Source organism: Cetorhinus maximus, chromosome 20 (assembly GCF_964194155.1).
Source record: "Cetorhinus maximus chromosome 20, sCetMax3.hap1.1, whole genome shotgun sequence".
NCBI classification, from domain to species: Eukaryota; Metazoa; Chordata; class Chondrichthyes; order Lamniformes; family Cetorhinidae; genus Cetorhinus; species Cetorhinus maximus.
Window position 1 is genome coordinate 55,016,603 of NC_135898.1, and position 25,061 is coordinate 55,041,663.

General features: G+C 46.3%; 1 protein-coding gene and 1 long non-coding RNA gene across 2 annotated transcripts in view; one reads left to right on the forward strand and one right to left on the reverse strand.

Annotated features, from left to right (window-relative positions):
* LOC144694388 (uncharacterized) overlaps window positions 1-20,380 on the forward strand; it is a 28,555-nt gene extending 8,175 nt beyond the window's left edge. Inside the window, exons 2-3 of the long non-coding RNA XR_013579739.1 lie at window positions 12,949-13,065; window positions 19,101-20,380. This is a non-coding gene — a long non-coding RNA (uncharacterized LOC144694388). The remainder of the gene's footprint in view (window positions 1-12,948; window positions 13,066-19,100) is intronic.
* The window catches only part of LOC144694383 (factor VII-activating protease-like), a 90,746-nt gene that overhangs the window by 23,913 nt on the left and 41,772 nt on the right, over window positions 1-25,061 (reverse strand). The window contains exon 9 of the mRNA XM_078564702.1: window positions 10,615-10,709. Coding sequence (XP_078420828.1) covers window positions 10,615-10,709 — 95 coding nt within the window. The remainder of the gene's footprint in view (window positions 1-10,614; window positions 10,710-25,061) is intronic.

The window sequence follows — 25,061 nt, forward strand, 5'->3', positions numbered from 1 at the left end:
ATACTCAGGCCATTAGGACAAAACAAAATTTATCTCATTTTGACAATCCAAAAATCTCTGGTCTTAATGCCTAGACCAGGAAATGTAAACAAAACATTACATAACAGAAGATCACCCATGAACAGTCCCTCTTGTGCTCATGGGACCTTAAACTTACGTTTGCGAGTGCTATGTCTTGGCACCCGCACCCCTCGCTGGCAGCAGCATTGGAGACAGCCTGCTGACTCTGGTGTCTTCTTAGCCCTGATGACCTTGGCAGTTGTCCTCTGGCCAGTGGAGCCTGTGCTGGCCCCGCCTGGGAGGGAGCGGCCAATGCCACGGCTGGCATCTCCCCAGTCATCACAACCTCATCAGATGCCACATTAACTGGCAGAGGGGTGGAGGAGCTGCTGCTGTCATCCAGAGCACCCTGAGAGGAGCCCGCAGAGATGACAAGCAGCTTGTGCGCCAACATGACGTCGTTCCAGACCTCTCTGCTCACAACTGATGGATGGGCACCTAGCTGGGATACTGGGTGCCCCATCCATCTCTCACACTGGCACTGACCACCTGAGGTCAGTGCCTGTGTGAGGGCTTGCAGGTCCAAGCACAACCCCCGAAACCCCTGATTCTGTCCCTGGAGCTGCCTCTCCATGAGAGTTGCCACTCTGTCAATTGAGGAGGCTAAGCGCTTGGCCATGAGGGTCAACGCAGTGCTCATGCTCCACATGGACTCATCCACAACAGAGACCATAGCACGCAGACCCTCATGGATCCCCGCCAGATCCTCCCGCACATCCCGCTGGACATTGAGCATCTACTGCATTATGAACGACTTCAGAGGCTCATCATCTGCCTTTGACTGATCATTCTTCTGGTCTCCGGCAGTCCTCTGACTGCTGGTGCCCTGGGCACACTCTGCCTCTGCCTGCACTTCAAGAGAGTGTGAAGTGCCCTCACCGCTGTGCTCCAGCATTCTAGCCGAGGATCTAACGCCTGCTGAGGTGCTGGTTTCTGCGCTGGTGCCTGGTTCAGAGAGTGGGTGTGACACAGGTGCATGTGAAACCTGGCAGTCCTCTGGAGTCAGGGGTGGCTCTTTGGGGTCCTACAATTGAGTATGTGCTGGCGAATCTAAGGGAGTACAACAACAACAACAACATGTCATTAGTTTAAGTCATCACACTGTCACTGTGCATGCCAGGCACCCTGGTGAGACAGTTGAGATCTGCATCATGGTGCCATCATCTTTCAATGATTAATGGGGAATCCCGTTTTGAGGCTCCCATCAATGATGAGACTACCCAAAAATGTTTGTACCATCTGAAACTCTCACCTCTGTGCATTGCACTCTTGCCTTCGTCTGACACCTCAGCTTCTCTGTGGCCGGTTGACCGAGGTGCATGGTGCCTCTCCAGATCCAAGGCGTCCTGCTCAAATCTGGATAGGATTAGGAAGTTTGGGGGGGGGGGCCTCTGCCTGTCTGCAGCCTCTCAATGTTGTTATGGCTCATCTTCTCCTGAAAGGACAGAGGAGTATGGATAGTCCACTCTCTACCTGCAGCACCAATGCAGCCTGGCCAACCCCGCCTGAGGAACACCTTGCAGTGCACACTCGAGTTGAGGCCCTCGAGGCACAAGGCACTCATTCCAAGCAGCCAGGGCTCACCCCCATGGCCAGCTCCAGTGTCACTGACAGTTGGCTCTCAGACTCTAACACCCCTGAGCTCCATGGTGTTACAGCCAGACCTTAACACTTCAACACACTGATCCATGCCAACATGGTATTCACCCTTCCCAAGCGCAGTAGGTCATTAAACTTTTTGTGGCACTGCACCACGTGCACTGCACAACGTTGTGGCTGCTGACCTGTGCTGCCACCTCCTTCCAAGCTCTTTTTGTTAGGTGTGGTGGCCTCCTCCTTCCATTTCTGGGGACAAGGGTGCCCCTCCTGGCAGCCACCTCCTCCAGGAGGACCGCGAGGCTCTCTTCCGAAAACCGGGGGGGCCAAATGCCCACCTGACCTGTCCTCTCACCTGGCGTCTCCAGCTGCACCACTTGATATCATAACTTCAGTGTTCACAACGCAGAAAATACATTCTTCCCTGGCAGCCTTCAATGAGCTGCCTGTGCTGCTTTTAAAATCGGCTGCCAGGTCACCATTGGACCTGGCAGCTGACAGGCCCCTGACCCTGCCCCTGCCTGCCCTTTCCTGACCATTGGGAGGATGCTTTTCATGATGGGCGGGCCTTATTTGGCCAGCCGGTGTGAAATAGTGGTCGGGGGCCAATTGCGGGCAGTGGCCCGTTTCCCAACTGGTTGCGGGCCTGCTGAATGTGCCTGCCCGCCAAGGGTAAAATTCAGACCATTATAATGGCAATAATTGATCACCAATAAGTCATTTGTTCAAATGATTATCTTCCTTAAAAGAGTTCAGGTCAGATTCCTGAGCTTGAATACATTGTAGCAATTTCCAGCAACTAAGACTGTAGGAACATAAGAAATAGGAACAGGAGTGCCCCTCGAGCATATTTAATACCATCATGGCTAATCTTCGGTTTCAACTCTACTTTTCCAACTGCTCCCATATCCCTTACCCACTCACTTAACCTGTCCATATCACTTTACAGCCTCCTTGTGTCTTTCTCACAGCTTGCATTTCCATCTAGCTTTGTATTATCAGCAAGCTTGGAAGCATTACTCTCGGCCTCTTCATCTAAGTCATTGATATAGATTGTAAATAGTTGAGGCCTTAGCACTGATTCTTGTGTCACTCTCAGAAAGATATAATAATTTTCATAATGTTATTGGAAGTTATTGTAGAGTAGTAGTGGGGTCTGTGTATTAATTGAATTAAAGGCAGCTGGTCTGAGGGCTTTGATGTATCAGAAGATAAGCTAGGTTTGAAATGTTAAGTAGGTAAACATGGGGGAAGATTTAGAATGTAAGGTGTAAAGGGAACATGTGTACTTTTAAATAAACCAGACTAGCATGAATTCAAAACGGGGGGTGAAATGTTGCACGGAGCCAGGAGAAGTTAAGAAACAGTGTGTTTATTTTTCCCAAAGATTGCTGGTAAAATTGGTACTATGAGAGATTTTTTATAATTAGAGAGGTAAAGTTCAAAGACATAGTGAAACAATGGGAATTTGCATTTAAAGGGGGAAATATGTATAAAGGAGAGAAGGCTGTGTAAGGGGAGGCATTCTAAGATCTAAAACAAATGTGAAAAGCCTCCAGCATCTAAGCCTCAAGTTGCTGTCTACAAAGAACTGAAGGTAAGAAAATGTACTTGGAATTGAATTGTTCAGAGTAGTGTGTTTCTTTGCCTGGGTCTTTTAAAATCTGTGTGTCTTATTGTTGTAACTAGAAGTTATATTAATTAGGGGATTTAGAAGTTATCATAGTAGTAATTTATAGATCTATGTGTGTGCTTTAAATCATTTCTTCTATTAATAAAGGTTTAATTTAGTTTCGTAAGAAACCCATAAGACTCAGTAGTCTTATTACTACTGAATTCAATGCCCACGTCTTCAAATTTATACAAATTGCAAAACAGTTGTGGCAATGTCATAGTAGGCACATCATGAGTCACAGCCTGTCACTTTGAAAATGTTACATTTACCCTTACTCTCAGCTTCCTGCCCATTAACTAATCCTCCATCCATGCTATTATATTACCCCCCAACTCCATGAGCCTTCATCTTAGCTATTAACCCCTGGTGCGTCATCTTAACAAATCCAAGTACACTATATCTATTGGCTCCCCTTTCTCATGTACTATTCGCATAAAGGATTTATTGCATCTTTCCACAAAGAGTCTGAACGTTTAGTGAGTGGTGCCCTTTTCTATTAAGAAAGTGAAAGTTAATGTTTGTAGATGCACAGAATCTACTGCACCCTGAATTATGTGGATTCCAATAGCATGATAAAATTCAATGGCTCAGTCACATTACTACCAAGTTCAATATATTCTCTACTGTTCAGACAAATGTGTCAATACCTGACAAATGTATGCCTGAATGGCACGCACACTTTTATTACATAAATCTCCAGTGGCCACCTGAAAGGATCTGCCAAAATAAAAGTTTAGTATGGCTATGAAATTCACAGCCACAGAAAGAGCTAAAATCGGTTTTACGCCATTGTGAAATCAATTTGGATCGTCCGCTCCACCCATCAATGACAGGCCACGTTTCCCACCGCCGCATGTCAGGAACATCATCTTAATACATTTGCATCTAATTATAAGCCCTGCTCACTGGAATTGTCCCCCCACGTCAGATTTACCATCTACATTGGCGTGACTTCAGAATGGAGTGCTTCACTACTGTATCTAAAAGGTGTGCATCTAGCAACCTGAACTCCGAGGGGAACGCGGAGGTGAGTGCACACAACCTTGCGCATTACACACGAGCATCGCCCATAGGACATCGAGGAAGAGGCATTCGTGGGGGGCACAGGCCAGTTGTTTTTCCTGGCTGGCTTTCAGCGCGGTGTCAAGGCAAAGGCCCCAGTGTGGGTCAGGCTGGGAGTGGGAGAAAGGCAGCACAGACTGAAGGAAATAGTCAAGCACATGGCGGCAGGGAGGGCAGGGGGTGCGGGAAATAGCCAAGCACTTGGGAAAGCTTGTCAAAAGTGAGCATTCTTCCACAGCTGAGTCCATTCAGCAGCAGCTCCACTGACCTGCTTTGAGCCGGGCCTCTGAAGCTTTTCTGTCCACACAAAGCAACACAAAAGCATGAAAGTGCCACCAAATGCCTCAGAACCTTTCACCCCTCAGACACAGACTGCTAATTAATGTGCATTTTAGGGGGCAGAAAAGCAATTGGCCGACTGGACAAGTTGTACAATCCCCTTGTGAAAGGTGGCCATGGTGCAGTCACTGGTGAAGGCATTCACAGCAATTTCTTTATTAAGGTTTGGACCAGTATCCATAATGGTTCAAACTAACAGCGCATCCTTGCAGTGTGGGTTAGGAGAGCGCCTGAACCTCAGCTGAGAGCACAGCATGCAGTCTAATGACCAAAGTTGTTGCCAATCGGTCAAGTGGAGTGGGTGGAGGTGGATGGGGTTTTGGACAGCCAATGAGCACACTACACCATCCAAGTGTTGGCCTGCACTCTCCTACATGCATGAAGGGGCCTTCAGACTTAATCAAGAGAGGTTCTTAGTACACCTATGATAACCTACACATCTCCCTCTTTGATCCTGAAGGGGGAGAACATCAGGATCATGGAGCCTGGTGACTGAGCGATATGCCTCATGGCTTACAGAGACCAGAGAAGAGGAAGAGAGTGGTGGAAGTGCCTGGGTCAGCAAGGAAAGAACACGTCCTTCAAGTTGAAGGGGCGGCGGGGTGGCAGGGCCGCAGGGCCAGCACGCAGCTGATGATCCACAACGAGCCGTTGCTCGTAAGCGCCTCGCTAGACCCAGGGTCTATAGATGGCACTTGTCATTCCTACAGATGACCGAGGACCAGTGTTGCCGACACTACGCACGTCTAAGGAACTGATTGGTCGCATATGCCCCTGCTGCAGGATTTGATGCCACAGGGGCATCCAATGCCAGTGGCCGTGAAAGTGACAGCGGAGCTCAATTTTTATGCCAAAGGCTCCTTCCAGGGCTCCACAGGTGACCTGTGTAGAATCTCACAAGCCTCCATGCACAATTATATCCAGGAAGTCACGGACACCATCTTTGTGAAGGCTCGGAACGTCATGCATTTCAGCCAGGATCAGGAAAGCCAGGAAGCAAGAGTGCTGGGATTTGTGCAGATCTCAGGTTTTCCACAGGTGCAGGGTGCCATTGACTGCACTCACATGGCGCTTAGATCTCCATGGCAACAAGCAGTTAACTATGTCAACCCCAAGGGCTTCCACTCACTGAACGTTCAGCTGGTGTGTGACCACCACAAACACATCCTATAGGTATGCCCACAATTCCCAGGGAGCGTCCATGACTCCCACATCCTTAGCAGCCCCAGATCCTTGACATCTTCCAGGGTGCACAGAGGATGCAGAGTTGGCTCCTTCGGTACAAGGGCGTGGCTGATGACGTCCATGCAGTGGCCTCAGACTGCAGCGGCTCAAACTTTGGTGGAGCAAACGATAGGCATTTTGAAAATGAGTCTCCGGTGCCTCGACAGGTCTGGTGGAGCACTGCAATATGGTCGCCAGAGGGTGTAGCGCAAGTTTGTCGCTTGCTGCACGTTCCAAAACCTGGTGCTGCAATGGGGAGAGGACCTGGCTGAGGACATAGACATCAGGAAGGATCGGTATGCCATTACTATCTTGTCTCGTGAATCCGCCATATACCCAGGTATTGCCGATCAAATGAGAAAGGAAATCAAGGCCTTGGCTCCAAGCACAATGAAGATCAAGATTGTTGCAGCACCTGAAAGGAACTATTCAGTATGGATTGGTCACTCCATCTTGGCTTGTCTCTCCACCTTCCAGCAAATGGGGATCACCAAGCAGGAGTATGATGAGTTAGGACCCTCCATAGTCCATCGCAAGTGCTTCTGACCTGAGATTGTTCTGGAATGTGCAAGTGTCCAGGCCACTGTCTAAATAGAATATTGCCTTAAAACACTTTTTAGCTTGCTATTTTTTTCTTGGTTATGCTGTTAAAAGGTGGACTCCTATGACAAGATGGTCCATGTAATAAATGTGGGAGCTTCCCATGTCTTGGCAGAAAGCCAAATCCATCTTTTTCCAAATCTGCTTCCTTGTTTTTTTATCTATTCCATTTAAATGTTAATCAGGATTTCTTGATTGGTTTGTGACAACCCATAACCCCTCCAGTATACTTTTTTTACCCCTTAAGGACGAAGCATTTTTACCATTTCTTTATTCATCCTAATTTCAGGGTGCACTGACTGCTGTAGGTTATTTCTTTTCTTAACCCCTACACCATGCTAGTCTCCCCCGACACCCCGCCACCCCCCCCCCTCCCTCCCCCAGCTCTCCAGAGTGTTCACTGAACCTCACCAAGAGGAAGAATATAATTTGCTTTGAAAGGAGGAGTTACACATCTCTTCCGATGAGGAAGACATCGAAGGGGGTGACGATGATGAGGTCCTTGAAGGCAAGGATGCTGCTGGCCAGATGAGGCAGGTGCGCTCGTGAGGCCCACATAGCTGCAAGATTTGTGGAGGATGATGACAAGATGCAGTGAGGACAACCCTGACATCCTCACCTTGCATCTGTGAAAGTTTGACTCCTGTGTGGCTGATGGCACTGGTCAAGATTGGGGGCGTGGAGGCAGCTCCACCTCAAAGGTGCTGAGAGCACAGAGAGAATGACAGAACTCTGTGACATCTGCCCACAACATTCTGGCAGCATCGAGGTGCAGGCATCACTAATGTGTCCAGTGAGTGAAGCCAGACCATCCCTTTGGTCTGAAGGTTACACACTGAATAGGGATGAGGCCCTGGACTGAGACACCAGCCTTTAGCTTTTGCAGGGACCAAGGTCTCACATCTGAGTGACATGAACACTGCTCATCATAACAAGGAGCCATAGGCAAGGAGACATTCTTGAGAGTTTATTTACAATAGTGAACATTATGTACAAGTGGTTAACACCTGCGCCCAGGCTGTGCAACTACATCTCCTTAACCTTCCTAACCCTACCGCTATGTCTTGGTTTTCCCCTGACATCCACAGCAGAGGTGGAGGCAGCCTGCCGATTGCTATGTCCTGTATGTGATGACCTTGGCAGGCGTCCTCAGAAGGGCGAGACCTGGAGGGCCCAGCCTACTTTCGGGGTCCTGCTGTGTGGCAGTGGCACCCCCCTTGGCCTGTGGAGCTGGAGCTGCTGGGATTACAGGAAGAGGGGATTCAGATGGACTGGACACTCCTAGAGTTACCTGGGTGGATGGCCCAGGGGTGTGCACCTGCTGATCCTCCTCCCTATGGGTACCCAAAGGCCCCTAGCTGTCTCAAGGAGAAGGGGTAGCTGGAGTGAGATCGAGCTGCCCCGCACCCCTCTCATGTTGACACTGTTGGAGGCCAACTATGGCATCAACAATGGAATTCTGCCCGTGCAGATCTGATGTCCTGGACTAAGGTGTCCATAGTGGCTGCCATCCCATCAGAGTTGACCTTGGTGCGTTGGCATGCCGGCACTATCACCTCAGCCTGAAGATGGACGGACTCCTCCATTGTGCCTTGCAATCTGAGGATGCAGCGGACACCACTTCCTGATGTTCCCCAGCTTGCCTTTGCAGCTCTAACAACTGAGGTATGACCGAGTCCAGAGGCTGATTTCTGGCGTCCAGCAGTCCATCAAGTGCTAGAAACCTGGGAAGTCACTGCAGTCACCCGCTGTGGATAGTGCAATGTGCTCACTAGATTGTGACCCCAAGGCTACTCTAGAATTAGGTCCCACCGAAGTGTGTGTCTCTGTGCTGGTGGAGGGTGTGGGTGAGCGCTGTGATGGGACTTCAATGAGGTGTCATCAGATTCTTCTTCCGAGGTGTCTTTGAGGCTTGAGTCGAGAACCTGGCTCGTGGACCCCCTCGGCTGCTTCCCAGGTGTGCCTGCAAAAGCAAGGAGAGGTAATTAGTGCATCGCAGGGGACTGCGAAATAGGAGAACTCACTCACATCATGGTTGTCTGATGGATGCTGCACAGCTGGATCCTCACTTAGTTGAGCACAGCCGACCTCACTGTCAGCACAATAAGGCCCAGAGCGTATCCAGCCAGCTGAATGACTCTACTTTCAAAGTCCATGAGGACCTTGTTGTCAGGCATTCCTCCATCAGTCTGTGACCTTTCCCTTTTGTTGTGTGCCAGTCTGTTCTGCATGAGGACAGATGGAGAGACTGTAAGCAGGATGCCTGCCAAGCCAGATGAGAAGGATGCCTGGCATGTGTGGGGATGAGTGGTGCCATGGATGGATGAGGACACAATCCGCAGGGCAGATGAAGGTGTGTGTGAGAGAGTTAATAGTAATGTCCCTTGAACTGGCAGTGAGTGAGATTCCTGTGGCTGTGTGATGGGTTTGTGAGTGTGTTTTTTTTTATTCGTTCATGGGATTTGGGCATTGCTGGCTAGGCCAGCATTTATTGCCCATCCCTGATTGCCCTTGTTCAGAGGGCATTTAAGAGTCAACCACATTGCTGCGGGTCTGGAGTCACATGTAAGCCAAACCAGGCAAGGACAGCAGATTTCCTTCCCTAAAGGGCATTAGTGAACCAGTTGGGTTTTTACAACAATCGGCAATGGTTTCATGGTCATCATCATTAGACTTTTAATTCCAGATTTTTATTGACTTCAAATTTCACCGTCGGCTGTGGTGGGATTTGAACCCAGCTCCCCAGAGGATTGCCATGGGTCTCTAGAATACTGGTCTAGTGGCAATACCACTATACCACCACCTCCTCAAATGAGTTAAGAGTGATGAGAAGAATGACTTACCCTGGCAGAACAGAGATCATCATTCATCCTCCTTTGGCTCTGGGTGGCTGTCCTCTTTTGCAGGGCATTGGTGCTGACCACCGCTGCCACAGCCGTCCATGCTGGATTTGTCACCCTGCTTTCTAGACTTTGCCCAGAGCACGGGCAGAGGGCTTCATGGCAGGCCTGCACTGTGTCCAGTAGGCACCTGAGGGAGACCTCGCTAAATTTGAGGGCAGCATGTTTCCTCCCTTTAGCAGCCATGACTTTGTAGCAGCTTCTGATCCCTTAGAGTGCGCTAGTTCTGTGCAAGGGCACCTTTTCAATATGGTGCCCAGTTTACTGAAGGCCTGAGGTGATGGCAGGGTGGGCGAATCAGAGGCTGCCCTGCCGGCAATGGGCGTGTTTCCTGGGAATGTATTATTAATGAGGTGGGCCACGCCAGAAATGGGACGATACGGCACAATAACCCACCATAGCATCCGGTGGGTAAAATTTCCCTCTTCCCACCTGCTACCGCACTCAGTGCAAATCTGGGATGATTCCGCTGAGCATTTCGCCAAGAAAAAGAAATGAACATCAACCTTTTCACAGGTTTTTTTTTTTAACAGCAGCAATCGGTCCTCAGAGAGCTATGCTTTAGGCCATGTCCACCAATAGAAAAAAACATGAGCATTCAAATGCACCTTGCAGCTATCAGAAATTAGTCTGAGCCCCACAGCATCATTGCTGCCTTGGAGCTCCTGACCCCAAAATCTTGTCTCGCGACCCTTTTGTGAGTTGTGAGTTCCACAGTTTGGGAAGCCATGGCCTACATGTTCCTACCCTTTTACTTCTCTTGTCTGCTCTGGGCCATTTCTCATTTATGGATCCTATAGCCAATCTTGCTCGGTTGTGTTTTTTTACATATTGGATAAGAAAGGAATCCTGTACACATTGTAAGACCTCCAAGCCCTTATCCCCTTTTCCTGTCTTTTATGTCCAATTAATATCAGGGTAGTTGAAATCTTCCATGATTATTATTCTATGATTTTACTCAATTCCTTAATTTATCTGCATATTTCTTCCTCCACTTCCCTTCCACTATTCTTGGTCCTTAGGCTATATCTATCGGTGTGATTGATTTTTAAATTATATTTTATCTCTATTAATATTCAACGTTGAATATTACTGGTCCAATTTGTGTTTTTCTCATTCCGAAAAAGTTCTGCACAAATTACAATGCAAAGTACATACTCTTGGAGCAACAGGTAACAGCGCAAACATTGTACTTTGGTCTTCCAGTTGCATCCTGAATAAAGCACCAGGGTTTGTAGTTATCTTTGAGATTCCTGAATAGAAATAAAATTAAAGAGTCCTTTCAACTTTTTTTTTAAAGTATTTGTGGCATTACTATAGTGGTATTCTAAGCATTGTGGTACAGCGAACATTTAACCAGTTTTATAGTATGCTGTAAATTACAACTTTAATGAAGTGACTGATTAATGTTATAGCTCCGAGTCATACCCAAGAAGATGCCCCCCAGAGGTCACCATGCAAGGACTGCATGGGAATTGCCTGGGAAGTTACAAATTCTGATAGGCAATTACCCTGCACCTGGAACCATTCAATACTCTGATTTGAGTCGGATACTTCGGATGGTTCTGACTCTCTTAGCAGAATGGTTACCCAGGAAAAGTTAGAAGGATTAAAACCACTTCCAACTCCTGGATAACTATATTACTGACTCCACTGCCTGACCCCCACTGGACACCCTGACTACTCCTCCACCCACCCTGATTACCGTCCTGACCACCCTCCCCCCCACCCAGCCCCCACTCCCGTCATCATAATAGCTGATTGTGGTAGTGGACTCCAGTATTAGATACTGCACAGTACTCTGTACTCAATATGGGGTCACCTAACCTGGGGATTGAAGGTCGAATAGCATATGTTGGAGCCTGTCTTGATAGAATTCAGTTAATGCAGATATACGTTCATGTTAGGAAACTGTGTTGTCAATAAAGTTAGCTCAGCTCAATGTCGACAGCCTGTGTGCATCATTGAAACAAAAAGCAAGACACCCCTGACTACCTCCAACCCCCACAACTACCCTCCTAAACCCCCTGACTATCCACGCCCCCTGACTACCCTCCCGGCCCCCCCATGACCATCCCCTACCACCCCACGACTACCCACCCCCGACCAACCCGACTACCCTCATGACCCCCTAACTACCGCAACATCCCGCTACCTCCCCATCCCCCTGACTACCCCCACCCTCCTGACTACCACCCCATCTCAGAGATTACCCCCACCCTGACTACCACCCCAACCCCCATCTACCCACCCCCCCGATTACCCTCCTGACCCCAACTACAATCTCGACACCCAACTCCCCACCCTCCCGACTACCCCACCACACCCTCAACTACTCCCACCCTCCCGTCTAACCTCCTGACCCCCCCCAACTACCTCCCACCCACTACTACTCCTGACCCTCAACTATCCCCAATCCCCCACCCAACTAACCCCCATCCCCGAACTACCCTATTGACCTCCCCCTCCCCGAGTACCCGCATATCCCTGACTTCCCTCCCAAACCCCCAAGTAACACCCACCCTCCCACATGGCCACCTTCCTGACGCCCCGACAGCCCAACCAACCCTGACCACCCGGCACCCTCACAAGCACCCAACCATCACCTGACCACCCATCCACCCACCCCACCCCACCATCTCAAACCCTCACCCACTTAACTTACACATTTACCTTCTCCCTGGTTTCTCAAATTGGCTGGGACCTTTAAATTTACCTGGTTTACAGCAGCTAGTGCTGTAAAAAGTGCTGCGGCTTCACTTCCCCTGATGCTGCTGCTCTGCACTGGAAGGACTCTGTAGCTGCTGTGCTGCACATTTCACACCAGGCCTGGTACAGAAGATTGGGAGAGAAATGTGTAGCTCCAGACTGAAGTAAAGAAGGAGCAGTTTGGCAATCTGACGATGATTACCACTCCATGGAAGTTCTGGGTCCACATGTTGGTGTTGCTGAGTTTAGTATTGATGACATATCTAATTTTTCATAATTTTGCAAATGTCCACTTTATATGTGCCATGTGCTCCCAAACCACATTTAACATTGACATTGAAGCAGTGACTGCAAGACTGAAGCAATGATTGCAGGCTGGCATCTTTTACTAGCTTTATATATAGTTTTATGGAAAGCTGATCAGCTACAGGTCAGAGTTGCTGCCCTGAATATTTGGCTGTTGTGGGCATTGGATTCAATGCTCCACTTGCCCTGCAGTCGGCTGAAAAGGATCATAAAGAAGATTAACACCCAGTCCATAAGATGGCTGATAAAGCAGACAGTAAAGTCTCACAAATACGCAATAATTGGATCTGCCATTCCAGGCGCCATACCTGAAAATGACTGAGGAGTAGTGACTGTGAAAATGCTGTCATCCCCTGAAAGGAGACCTGCAGGCTCGATCAAATATCTGCATGTATATCTGGATTTCTAGGTGTTTTTGAACACTTACAAGTCACATGCTGTTAACATATGCTGTGTCAATCCTTCTGTTGTTCACAGATGCATCAAGAGGTAAAGGGTACCTTACTACAAGGTGCCAACAACTCCATTACAGTTCCTTTTGACGGACTGCACCAGCATAATGCAGTGATGCATTTTGGAAAGAAGACTGAGGAGGTAATATAAATTAAATGGCACAATATTAAAAGGGGTGGAGGAACAGAGACCTGGGAATTAACATATCCTGCTATCTTCAAAGATTTGTGTAAGTTGATAAAGGTGTGAAAACAGCATACAGGACTCTTGGCTTTATAAATAGAGGCGTAGAGTGCAAAAGTAAGGCAGCTGTGCTAAACCTATACAAATCAGTGGTTAGGTTTCAGTTGGAGTATTGGACTAAAACTAAGAAATACCCAAGATAGCTGTGATTTTTGTCTAAAAAACCAACAGGTTCACTAATGTCATTCAGGATAAGGAAACTAACATTCCTACATTACTTTTTATTTATTCGTTCACAGGGTGTGGGCATCGCTCGATAGGCCAGCATTTATTGCCGATCTCAAATTTCCCTTGAGAAGGTGGTGGTGAGCTGCCTTCTTGAACCGCTGCAGTCCATGTGCTGTAGGTACACCCACAGTGCTGTTAGGAAGGGAGTTCCAGGATTTTGACCCAGTGACAGTGAAGGAACAGCGATAGAGTTCCAAGTCAGGATGGTGACTGGCTTGGGTGGGAATGTGCAGGTTGTGGTGACTTTAATTCCACACTATTTGGTTGACCCTTAGGGGAGATTTTTACCACAAAAAGTGGGCAGGTTTGGGTTAGGTGGTGCCAGGGTAGGTCCGGGGCTGGGGTGGTTGGGTGATGGTGCTATAGTCTTAAAAATCAAAATCATGTTAACAGCTTGCCACCAACCAACCCACCACTGGTTTTAATAGAGGAGGGATGATGAGTGGGTGACCAACCCACTCCCATGAGTCTGGTCGCGAGACTATGGGCCTTATCGTTATTCTACTTCCCAAATGTAACCATGGACAGCGGAGCTTCTGAATCCTCGGGAAACTCAGCAACTACACCTTGGTGAGGTCTGCCTATCCAGGAGGCAAGTCCTTTATACCTACCTGCTGGATCCAGTATGCCTGCCTGGGAAAAACAGTGATTTGAATGCCCACTGACCTTGTACTCACGTGGTTTCATGTGGTAAATAACTCCCCCAAGGGCCAACCAAATAGTGTGGAATTAAAGTCACCACAACCTGCACATTCCCCCCCCGCCAAGCCATTCACCATCCTGACTTGGAACTCTATCGCTGTTCCTTCGCTGTCACTGGGTCAAAATCCTGGAACTCCCTTCCTAACAGCACTGTGGCTGTATCTACACCACATGGACTGCATCTTCCCCTCATTTCCCCTACCCAGCACCCCAAGACTGGCATCCCCCAGATTCACCCAGATCACTCCCTATCCCTTACCCCACCTGACATACCTTTCTTGCTGGCCTCTCCAGGATTGACACTTTCCCTCCCCACTGTTGCAGATCCAAGTTGTTCTGCTGCTTCAACTCTGCCTAACTGGAGGTCAAACCTGTCAATCTAGCTGGCCTCCGGGCGGGGAACTGGTTGGTGACATCAGACACGTGCTGTGAAGTTATAACTCAACAATGTGTGGAGGAACTCTGACTTCTGGGTTCCCCACAACCTACTGACCATCCCTGCCTCGGTGGGTCAGGTTAGTTAAAACCAGATCTTACTGTAGGGATGGGTTATAAATTCTGCATAGCAAGCATCGCCCACATCCCAGGAACAAACAAAAAAAAATGAATCTGAAGATTCTGTAGGCACAAGCTCCACAATTTCATCTCATGCCTGTTAATCACCCCTGTCCCAAAGATAAGTCGAGATTTTCCAATTGGTTCTACGAGGTTCACGCTTTCCAATTAGCTAGAACCAATTCCAAAACTGGGTGACAGCTGTCCATTTGCCAGTCCAATTATCTGCTCTCATTTCTGATGGACACAGGAAGCAATGCTTATTTTCTGATAACTGGATACAAACAAGATGAGAAAGGCATCATAGCTTTGTACAGCCATTTTCTATCAATTCCACAATTTGTGCTGTTTTAACTTCTTGCCCATTTAAAATGGGCATTTTGGGCTTGGCACAAGGCATAAGAGAATTCATAGAAGTGCGCATCAATATTATTTCCTCACGGGTTTTGTTTTCTTTTAGTTGCTGCCAATTACTTCGACATTTGTTTGCTTGCAATTGTTGTTGTCCTCCCATTCTCTCACTATCCCTATCATTTTTGTTTTATTTTTTTCATGGGATGTGAGTGTCACTGTCATCCCTAATTGCCCTTGAACTGAGTGGCTTTCTAGGCCATTTCAGAGGGCAGCTAAGGGCACATTGCTGTGGGTCTGGAGTCACATATATGCCAGACCAAGTTAGGATGGCAGATTTCCTTCAGTAAAGGACATTAGTGAACCAGGTAGGTTTTTACAACAATCCATGATAGTTGTCATGGTCACCATTACTGAGATTAGCGTTTACATTCCAGATTTATTAATTGAATTTAAATTCCACCAACTGCCGTAGATTTGAACCCAAGCCGCCCAGCCACATTACCACTGTACCACCACTATCTCCCCCTCATTTTAGACCGAGCACAATGGGATTCCCATTGGGAATTCTCCTGCAGCTTTCCTTTTTGGAAGAAGCGACAGAGTGTTAAATACCAGACTGAAAGGCAGCAAGTGAAGGACATGATGCCCACTCAATGGTTTGGCTATGCCAAAATATACAGGTAAAGGTATACACACCGCAATTGTTAGAGGAACTATGCCTGAGGAGGCTTTGCTTTACAAAAGAAGCCATCACTGGATGATGACATGTGCTATAATTGGACCTACAATCCATTGACATTGCATTGCTAAGTCCATAAATTATTTAATACAGGGTCATTCCATGCTGACACTGGGGATATCATTGACATCAATTAGCTGTGCACAGATGCATGAAGCAACACATTTCATCATCTGGCTAACAGCCAGTTGACAGCTCCTTGGCATGGCATTGCAACTTTACAGAGATCAATCCACATGACCTCTTATGTATTCCTGTCATCAATGATCAGGTGTATTTCTACATGAAACAATCGGCAAAATGTTCTCAACTTAGTTCCTGTTGAAACAGTAGGACCATTAGCAGGTGAAGAACCCATTGGATCCTGCAGCGGGCTTTTCTGTGGCTCTTTAACTAAGCCACTGCATTAGGATCCTGCTTTATTATTACCCAAACAGGGGGGATGGGATGATAAGTTGATTCTACCAAAGAAAGGACTCCTAATTATGGGGAGCTGGGCATGGGTTAGAATGGGTCAACTGGGCATGAATGTTTGAGGCTCCAGCAACCACAGGAATGGAGAGGAGACCTGGGAAATTCCCTGAGGCTGCAGATGTCAGCAGTGCAGCGAAACCCTAAGCTTCCTGATACATTGGTGCTCAAACATGTTGAGAGAGATGGTCCTTTGACTGCAGATCCTGTGTTTGTGGGGGGGGTGGGGTGCATGTGACTGAGGAGAAGGCAGCTGGTACTGGTGTTGCTTCTGCTGCTAGTGGTGGTGCTGTTGGTTTGCTGTTTCTCTTGCTTATCACTAGAGGTGCAAAGCGGAGCTGCACAAGTTGCTACCATGCTGTGGTAAAGGCTAACAACAGTGAAGTGACTCCCAAGGAATTGGCAATCACCCGTCAAGCACTGAAACCATCTCTGAGGAGTCCTGTGAGCAGAAGCCTCTGATCTGGCCATGACTGCAGCTCTTCAGTTTCATTGATCAAAGGCTTCCTAGCCTGTCAGTTTCACTGAAAAAGCTTGTCCTGCTGTACTCCTGCCTTGGTAATGCTGGTTAGTTCCACAAAGCTTAGGAAGTAGATTTAACTGCTTGTTAAATTCAGAATCCTTGGTTAAAACAGAATCTAATTGTTTATTGGAATATTTAAATGACTTACCTGACAGCTGCATGGAGGATCCCTGCTTGTCTTCAAACCCAACCGCATGGAAGCCAGAGGTGGGCGAGTTCAGCTCCTGACCCGATGTCACTTTTAGGGAATTTAACTCCCCAAATGCACCCAAATCCAAAACTCCTTGCCTGGGAAAATCCCCTTCAATTCCACTACTTCAATGTGCAGCTCATTTGCAACCAGCGATCCCACCATCACTCAAGTAAATGGATGGTGCCATAATACCTTCATTTCAAGTTGGCCATCATGCTGTTACTCAGAAAGGTAAGTCTCTGTGGGAACCTTAGAGATAAAAAGTGATTCTCTGCAGTCGAGGCTGATTACATCTGAATGTTTTCACATGGTCCCAGCTCAGCAGTCCTACAATGAGGTCCATTCAACCAGTAGAAATATTATAGAGCTCACCAAAGACATGGTGAAAAGTGCTTAGATCAATCTGGATGCCCTCTATATGGATCTCAAGGCCCTTGCTGGCGTATTCCATGTTTCCTAATTTTGCCTTGTAGTCAGTAGCGTCCTCCTAAAGGACATCATGGGAAGCAAGGGAATCAGCAAGAGGAACAGCAGGAGCAGCAGCCCGAACTGCAAGAGACATTCATGTCAATCTGACATAAGAGACCATCTATGGACTGCAATTTCTGGCCATTGTATGAATAGTCTTGTCTATTTCTTCCCTCTCCCTTCCACAAAGATGCCATCAACTGTCATTCTCCCCTTTGTCTGTATCAACTCAAGAGCTCCCACGCATGACAGTTGATCAAAGTTGCTTTCAAAAACTTTGCATATTAAGTAAATGTCTGCAAGCACAACTTAAGTGCAGCAATAATTTTAGTTAAAACTCATACTGCCTGTGTGCTTCTTACCACTGTGCTACCTGTTGGTGTCAGCGTGTGATTCCTTTAAACTGGCCTTGTACTTCTTTCAGGTGCTATCTGAGTGGCAACAGTGTGTGAGGTTACTAACAGTTGCTTTCCTCCTTGACGCTTTGGGAGATGCTTTGCCTTTGGAGGGTGGGTCCTCTGCTGCAGATAGTCCTGGAGTTCTCTACACTACAGGATGGACAACACATATCATGGCACCACTGCATCCAAGAACCATAGTCTACTATGTACTCCTGCTGAACCAACATACATTTTTGTTAAACAACTCCGATTATCTCTACCCCTGAAACTGCTGCAAGCCTTTATAACTTGCAGCAGTGTGCAGTTACTTGTCTTTGCAGTTGTACTCTTGTACTTGTGGTGACAAGAGATTGGGCAGATTTAATTTGTTCTCCACCCTACTTCTGGATGGAATTGTGGGACCATTAGGAAAACCTGGGCTCTGTCTAATTTTGCTGCCTTCCTGCTGCTGTACCCTCCTGATGCAAGCACTTGCTGGAAATCTAGGCAGGCACTACTTCTAATTGTCCAACCACTGGCTATTTCCAATATCTGCTGTCAGGGGGAGGGGTTAGGGCTTCCTGCTTCAAGTGCAAAGTTTGAGAATCACCCCTCTGGCCTCTTCTTTCCCATTATCCCACCCTGTCAAAATCGCAAGCATTTGCCCAACAGGACCTGGTGCCCTCTATTTCTGAGTGGGATTGCAGAGCAATAGTTGGACAGGACTGCCATACACTGCTTAAATGCTTTAAATGGCTGGCCTATGTTGCTGGATTAAATTCCGAAGAAGAGTCATATTGGACTCGAAATGTCAACTCTGTTCCTCTCCACAGATGCTGCCAGACCGACTGAGTTTTTCCAGCACTTTCTGTTTTTATTTCGGATCTCCAGCGTCCGCCGTATTTTGCCTTTATTACAATGTTGCTGGATGCCCTCACATGTGATCATTACAGTGTCTGCTTTCTCATACTGAAGAAAAACAGTAAAATCCCAGTGGTATATAATCTTTTGAAAATCATAAACAATGCTTAGTTCACCCTCGTTAAAATAGAACAATCATTACTATTGTTACATGAAGTGAAATGGCTGTTCATGGTTGTTAACTAATCTTATGAATATTTTGAAATTAGATAAATGTATCAATCTTTGTATAAAATTAGGTGTCATAGTGAAATAGGTGCATAAGGGAACTTTAGCTGTATACCAAAAGAGGCTAGGAAAACAGGTGAATCACCTGTAACAATCAGCATAAAAATGAGTTTCTTGTGCTGTATGCCAAATGCATTACTGATGGTTTGTTTTAATTCCTTCACACTACAGGAATACCTGACATTGTAACATATGGAGTTGTGATAAAAGGATTCCTTATGAAACCTGTACGAGTGCTGAAGGGTCACTTTACACTTTGGGAGCAATAAACTGTCAAGGAGAGCTAATTCTTCAGTAAGGTCGGAGAGTACTTACCATTATGATCATGTTTTCTTTTTAATTTGATAGACAAGTTTTTCCGGTTCTGCAATTGGTCGTCTCCTATTTCCCACCCTTGCGTTTTAATGTGAAGGAAGGGAGATTTGGAAGGTGGAGGTAAAATTCTGGGCTGGCAAGTGCAGGTGAAATGGCATCTAGCAAGCTTTGACAATACAGTCTGACAATCATTGTTAGATGAACCTAATATGAAGGAAGATGTGACAGTTTTGCTGCAAAAAACCCATTGCCAATGGGAAAAAGTTGTTACCAGGAGTATGATAGATGAGATTTTTATGAAGGGTCAGAACGCTATGATTGTGAATGCAAAGTTATGTTGTTCCATCTTTAGCACCCTATATTATTGTTACATGCCGAATACTCTGCATTATAACTGGGAATAAATGGTTTCTGCTGAAATTAGCAATAATTCAATAAATAAAAATAATTTGCATTTCAATAAAATTCCTCACAAGCACTATGGTTCACTAATGTCCTTTAGGGAAGGATATCTGCCATTCTTACCTGGTCTGGCCTACATGTGACTCTAGACCCACAGCAATGAGGTTGACTCTCAAATGCCCTCTGAACAAGGGTAATTATGGATAGGTAATAAATGCTGGCCCAGCCAGTGATACTCATATCCCATGAATGAATAAAAAAAAAAGCAGGTAGGCATCTTGGAGGATTACACTTTAAGGAGGAAAAATCAGTGTATGCAAGCAGTGTGGGAAGAGTAAACAATGAAGAGCATTAGAGTGGGGAAATCAAAGGCACCAGTGAACATAAGCAAGTTTCTGAAGTGGCAAGGTAGAGGCAACTGCCTTGCATTAAACAGGGAACTACAGGTCAGTTAGCCTGACATCAGTCACCAGGAAAATGCTGGAATCTATTATTAAGGATGTCTTAACAATGCACTGAGAAAATCATAGAATCACAGAACCTTAACGGCACAGAAGGAGGCCATTTGGCCCATCATGTCTGCACCAGCTCTCCAAATGAGCATTATGACCTAGTGCCATTGCCCTGCCTTTTCCCCATACCCTTGCACATTGATTCTATTCAAATAATCATCTAATGTCCTCTCGAATGCCTCGAATGAACCTGCCTCCACCACACTCCCAGGCAGTGCATTCCAGACCGAAAAAAGTTTTTTTCTCACGTCACACTTGCTTCTTTTGCAAATCACTTTAAACCTGTGCCCTCTCATTCTTGATCCTTATACGAGAGGGAACAGCTTCTCCCTATTTACTCTGTCCAGCCCCCTCATTATTTTGAACATCTCTATCAAATCTCCTCTCAGCCTTCTTCTCTCCAAGGAGAACAGTCCCAACCTCTCCAACCTATCCTCATATCTGAAGTTTCTCATCCCTGGAACCATTCTTGTAAACTTCTGCACTTTCTCCAATGTGTTCATATCCTTCCTATAATATGGTGCCCAGAACTGTACACAATATTCCAGCTGAGGTCTAATGAGTGTCTTATATAAATTCAACATAACCTCCTTGCTCTTGTACTCTATGCCTCTATTAATAAAGCCCAGGATACCATATGCTTTATTAACTGCTCTCTCCACCTGTCCTGCCACCTTCAATGATCTATGCACATATACACCCAAGTCTTTTTGCTCCTGCACCCCCTTCAAAATTTCACCCCTCATTTTATATCATCTGTCCATGTTCTTCCTACCAAAATGCACTACTTCACACTTCTCCGCATTGAACTTCATCTGCCACCTATCTGCCCACTCCACCAACTTGTCTATGTCCTCTTGAAGTTCCACACCATTCTCCTCTCAGTTCACAACACTCCCAAGCTTAGTATCATCCGCAAATTTTGAAATTGCCCCCTGCACATCAAAATCTAGATCATTAATATATACCAAGAAAAGTAAGGGTCCCAATTCTGACCCCTGGGGAACTCCACTACAAACCTTCCTCCAACTTGAAAAATATCCATTGACCATTACTCTCTGCTTCCTATTTTTCAGCCAATTTTGTTTCTACATTGCTACTATCCCTTTTATTCCATGAGCAATAACTTTACTCACAAGTCGATTGTGCGGCACTGTGTCAAATGCCTTTTCAAAGTCCATGTACACTCACATCAAAGCATTACCCTCATAGACCTTTTCTGTTACCTCTTCAAAAAACTCCAGCAAGTTAGTTAAACACAATTTCCTCTTTAGAAATCCATGCTGGCTCTTCCTTATCAACCCATATTTTTTAATGTGACTACTAATTCTATCCTGAATAATTGTTTCTAGAATCTTGCCCACCACTGAAGTTAAACTGACTAGTCTGTAATTACTGGACTTATCCTCACAACCTTTTTTGAACAAAGGCGTAATGTTTGCAATTCTCCAGTCCTCTGGCACCACCCGAGTCTAGGGAAGACTGAAAGATTATGGCCACTGCCCCTGCAATTTCTACTCTCACTTCCTTCAATATCCTTAGATGCATCTCATCCAGTCCCAATGCCTTGTCAACTTTAAGTACCAACAGTCTATTCAACACTTCCTCCTTGTTAATTTTGAATCCTTCTAGTGACAGAGTTTCCTCGTCTGTCATCATAGCCTGGGTAGCATCTACCTCCTTGGTAAAGACGGATGCAGGGTATTCATTTAATACCTCAGCCATGGCCCCTTCGTCCATGTGTAAATTCCCTTTTAGGTCCCTAATCACCCCTACTCCTCCTTTTACCACCCTTTTACTATTATATGCCTATAGAAGACTTTGGGATTCCCCTTTATATTGGCTGCCAGTCTTTTCTCATAAACCCTCTTCGCTTCTTTAATATGCTTTTTCACCTCCCCTCTGAGCCTTCTGTATTCCTCTTGGTTCTCAATTGTATTTTCTACCTGACACCTGTCGTAAACGCACTTTTTCTTCTTTATCTTAATTTCAATCTCCTTTTTCATCCAGGGAGCTCTGGGTTTGTTTGTCCTACCTTTCCCTTTTGATTGAATATTCCCTGACTGTGCACAAACCAATTATTTTTTGAAGGTAGCCCTTTGTTCAACTACAGTTTTTCCTGCCAATCTTTTGTTCCAGTCTATCTGGCCCAGCTCCATTCTTGCCCCATTGAAGTCGGCTCTTGTCCAGTTAATTATTTTTACTCTGGATTGCCTATCGTCCTTTTCTATCATCACCCTAAAACGTACAAGACAATGATCACTGCCTCCTAAATGCTCCCCCATTGACACTTGATCTACTTGGCCCACCTCATTCCCAAGAACCAGGTCCAACAGTGCGTCTTTTCAAAATTCTCCTGAACACAATCTAGGAACTTTTGCCCATCTCCCCCTTTACACTACCACTGTCCCAGTATTCATTTGGGTAATTAAAGCCCCCCCATTATATCTACTCTATAATGCCTGCATCTCTCTATAATTTCCCTGCAGATTTGTTCTTCTAAGTCTTTCTCACTATTCAGCGACCTATAGACTACATCGAGCAATGTAATTGCATCCTTTTTGTTCCTTAGGTCTAGCCAAATTGATTCTGTCCTTGAACCTTCTGGGACATCTTCTTTCTCCAGCACTGTAATGCTCTCCTCAACTAATACCGCCACCCCTCCTCCTTTCCTATCTCTTCTGAACACCTTGTACCCGGAAATATTTAACACCCAGTTCTGCCCTTCCTTGAGCCAGGTCTATGTTATCGCCACAACATCATATTTCCACATGGCAATCTGTGGCTGTAACTCCCCAATCTTATTTACTATACTCCATGCATTTGCATACATGCATAGTAACGCTGATTTAGATTTTGTTACTTTCTCCCTTACCCCAACTTTACCTTTTAACTTACTATTCTCTATACAAGTGCTATCTGTCCCTCCCAGTATTTTGTGTATCCTGGTATTCCTCTCTAATATTTTTTCTTGGTTCCCACAGCCCTGTTGAGTTAGTTTAAAGCCCTCCCAATAGCACTAGCAAAATGTCCCGCAAGGAACTCAGTCCCAGCTCCGTTCAGATGCACCCGTCCAGCTTGTATAGATGCAATCTCTCCCAGAGCCAGTCCCAGTGTCCCAGGAATCTAAAGCCCCCCCCTCCTGCACCATCTTTCCAGCCACACATTCATCTGCCTTGTCCTCCTATTTCTGTACTCACTGGCACGTGGCACTGGGAGCAATCTGGCGATTAATACATTAGAGGTCCCGCTTGCTAATTTTCTACCTAGCCCCCTAAATTCTGATTGCAGGACCACATACCCCTTCCTACCCAAGTCATTGGTATCAATGTGGTCCACAAACTCTGGCTGATCACCCTCTCCCAGAAGAATGTCCTGCAGCCGCTCTGTGACCCTGGCACCAGGGAGGCAACATACCATCCTGGAGTCATGTCCATGGCCACAGAAACGGCTGTCTGTTCTCCTAACCAATGAATCCCCTATCACTATAGCTCTTCCTTTCTTCTTCCTCCCCTCCTGTACAGCTGAGTCACTTGTGGTGCCACAAACTTGGCTCTGACTGCATTCCTCTGAGGAACCAACACCCTCACCAGTTTCCAAAACGGAAAACCGATAATCAGACAAGTCAAAATGGTTTTACTAAAGGGAAATCATGAGGATGTAGCTTGTAGAATAGATGAAGGGGTACCATTAGATGTAGTGTACTTGAACCTGGATTTTTGCACCCGAGGCAGGTGTGCAGAGCCAAGAAATCCTCCAGATCGCTATATCCACCTTGGGATAAAGTGCCCTGAATTGTGGATCTTCGCTTCGGGGGTGTGGTGGGGGGAACGAGGGTGCAGGGGAGGCCAGAGGCCGAGTGCAGGATGGAGTTGGGCCCAACAACCCCAGTTGCAGATCAGAGGTGGCCACGGGCTGCCAATTGCCAAGGCAGGCTGGTTAAAAAGGCCCATTTTGGTTGATTTCTTAAACATTAAGCATCATTTCACCCCCCACCCACTTCCCAAGCCCATACATGCCAACTCTTGCCCCCACCCACCCCCTTGGCCCGCTATAGCTCCCATGCCAACTTAATGCCAACTCATCCCCCCACACACACCACTCTTTGCCCTTGCAACCTCCATGCCAACTCACCCAGTATCCAATATGGGCAGACCTCAGGAGCCATGCTGAGATGAAATGAAATAAAGTTCTAAATATCTATTATAGACTTCACTACATATAAAAAACACTCTCATTCATGAACGCCCATGCAATACATTTAAATCCCCTCAAGTACTTAAACCCTTATAAAAACAAACATTTGTACTCATAACCACATCAAAAGCAGCTAATCATTTAATGATGACTTTAAGCTGTCAATTAAACTGGAAACTTAACAACCCCATCCACTCTGATAAACATAGACCTGGCTCAAGGAAGGGCAGAACTGGGTGTTAAATAGTTCCGGGTACAAGGTGTTCAGAAGAGATAGGAAAGGAGGATAGGTTGTGGAAAGCAGTCAAACAGTAATAATATTATAATTATTGCACTTGGGTTATGTCAACAAACAGCTTTGAAATTGCTAGAACAGATATTTCTCAACACACACACAAGCAGGCAGGCAGTTTTTTTTATTTTTAAAGGGTAGGCTGTTTAAATAACTTGGCAGCTTGACAGTTCCACAGACCTTATCTACTCATTATGAGCATTTACATCTTCTATAACAATTCGTAACGCCCACACTATGGGATAAGGTCCATGCACCAGCGAAAATGGAATCTGTTTGAGGTCAGCACTGAGTTTAAATGGCCGTGCTGAGTTTGGGTTTCCCCCCATGTGTGGGTTGCAATCATCCCCCACCTCTCCCTACCCCTGGCAAAGATATGATCTGTTAGAAATGGGAGCGGGACTTCCGGATGCA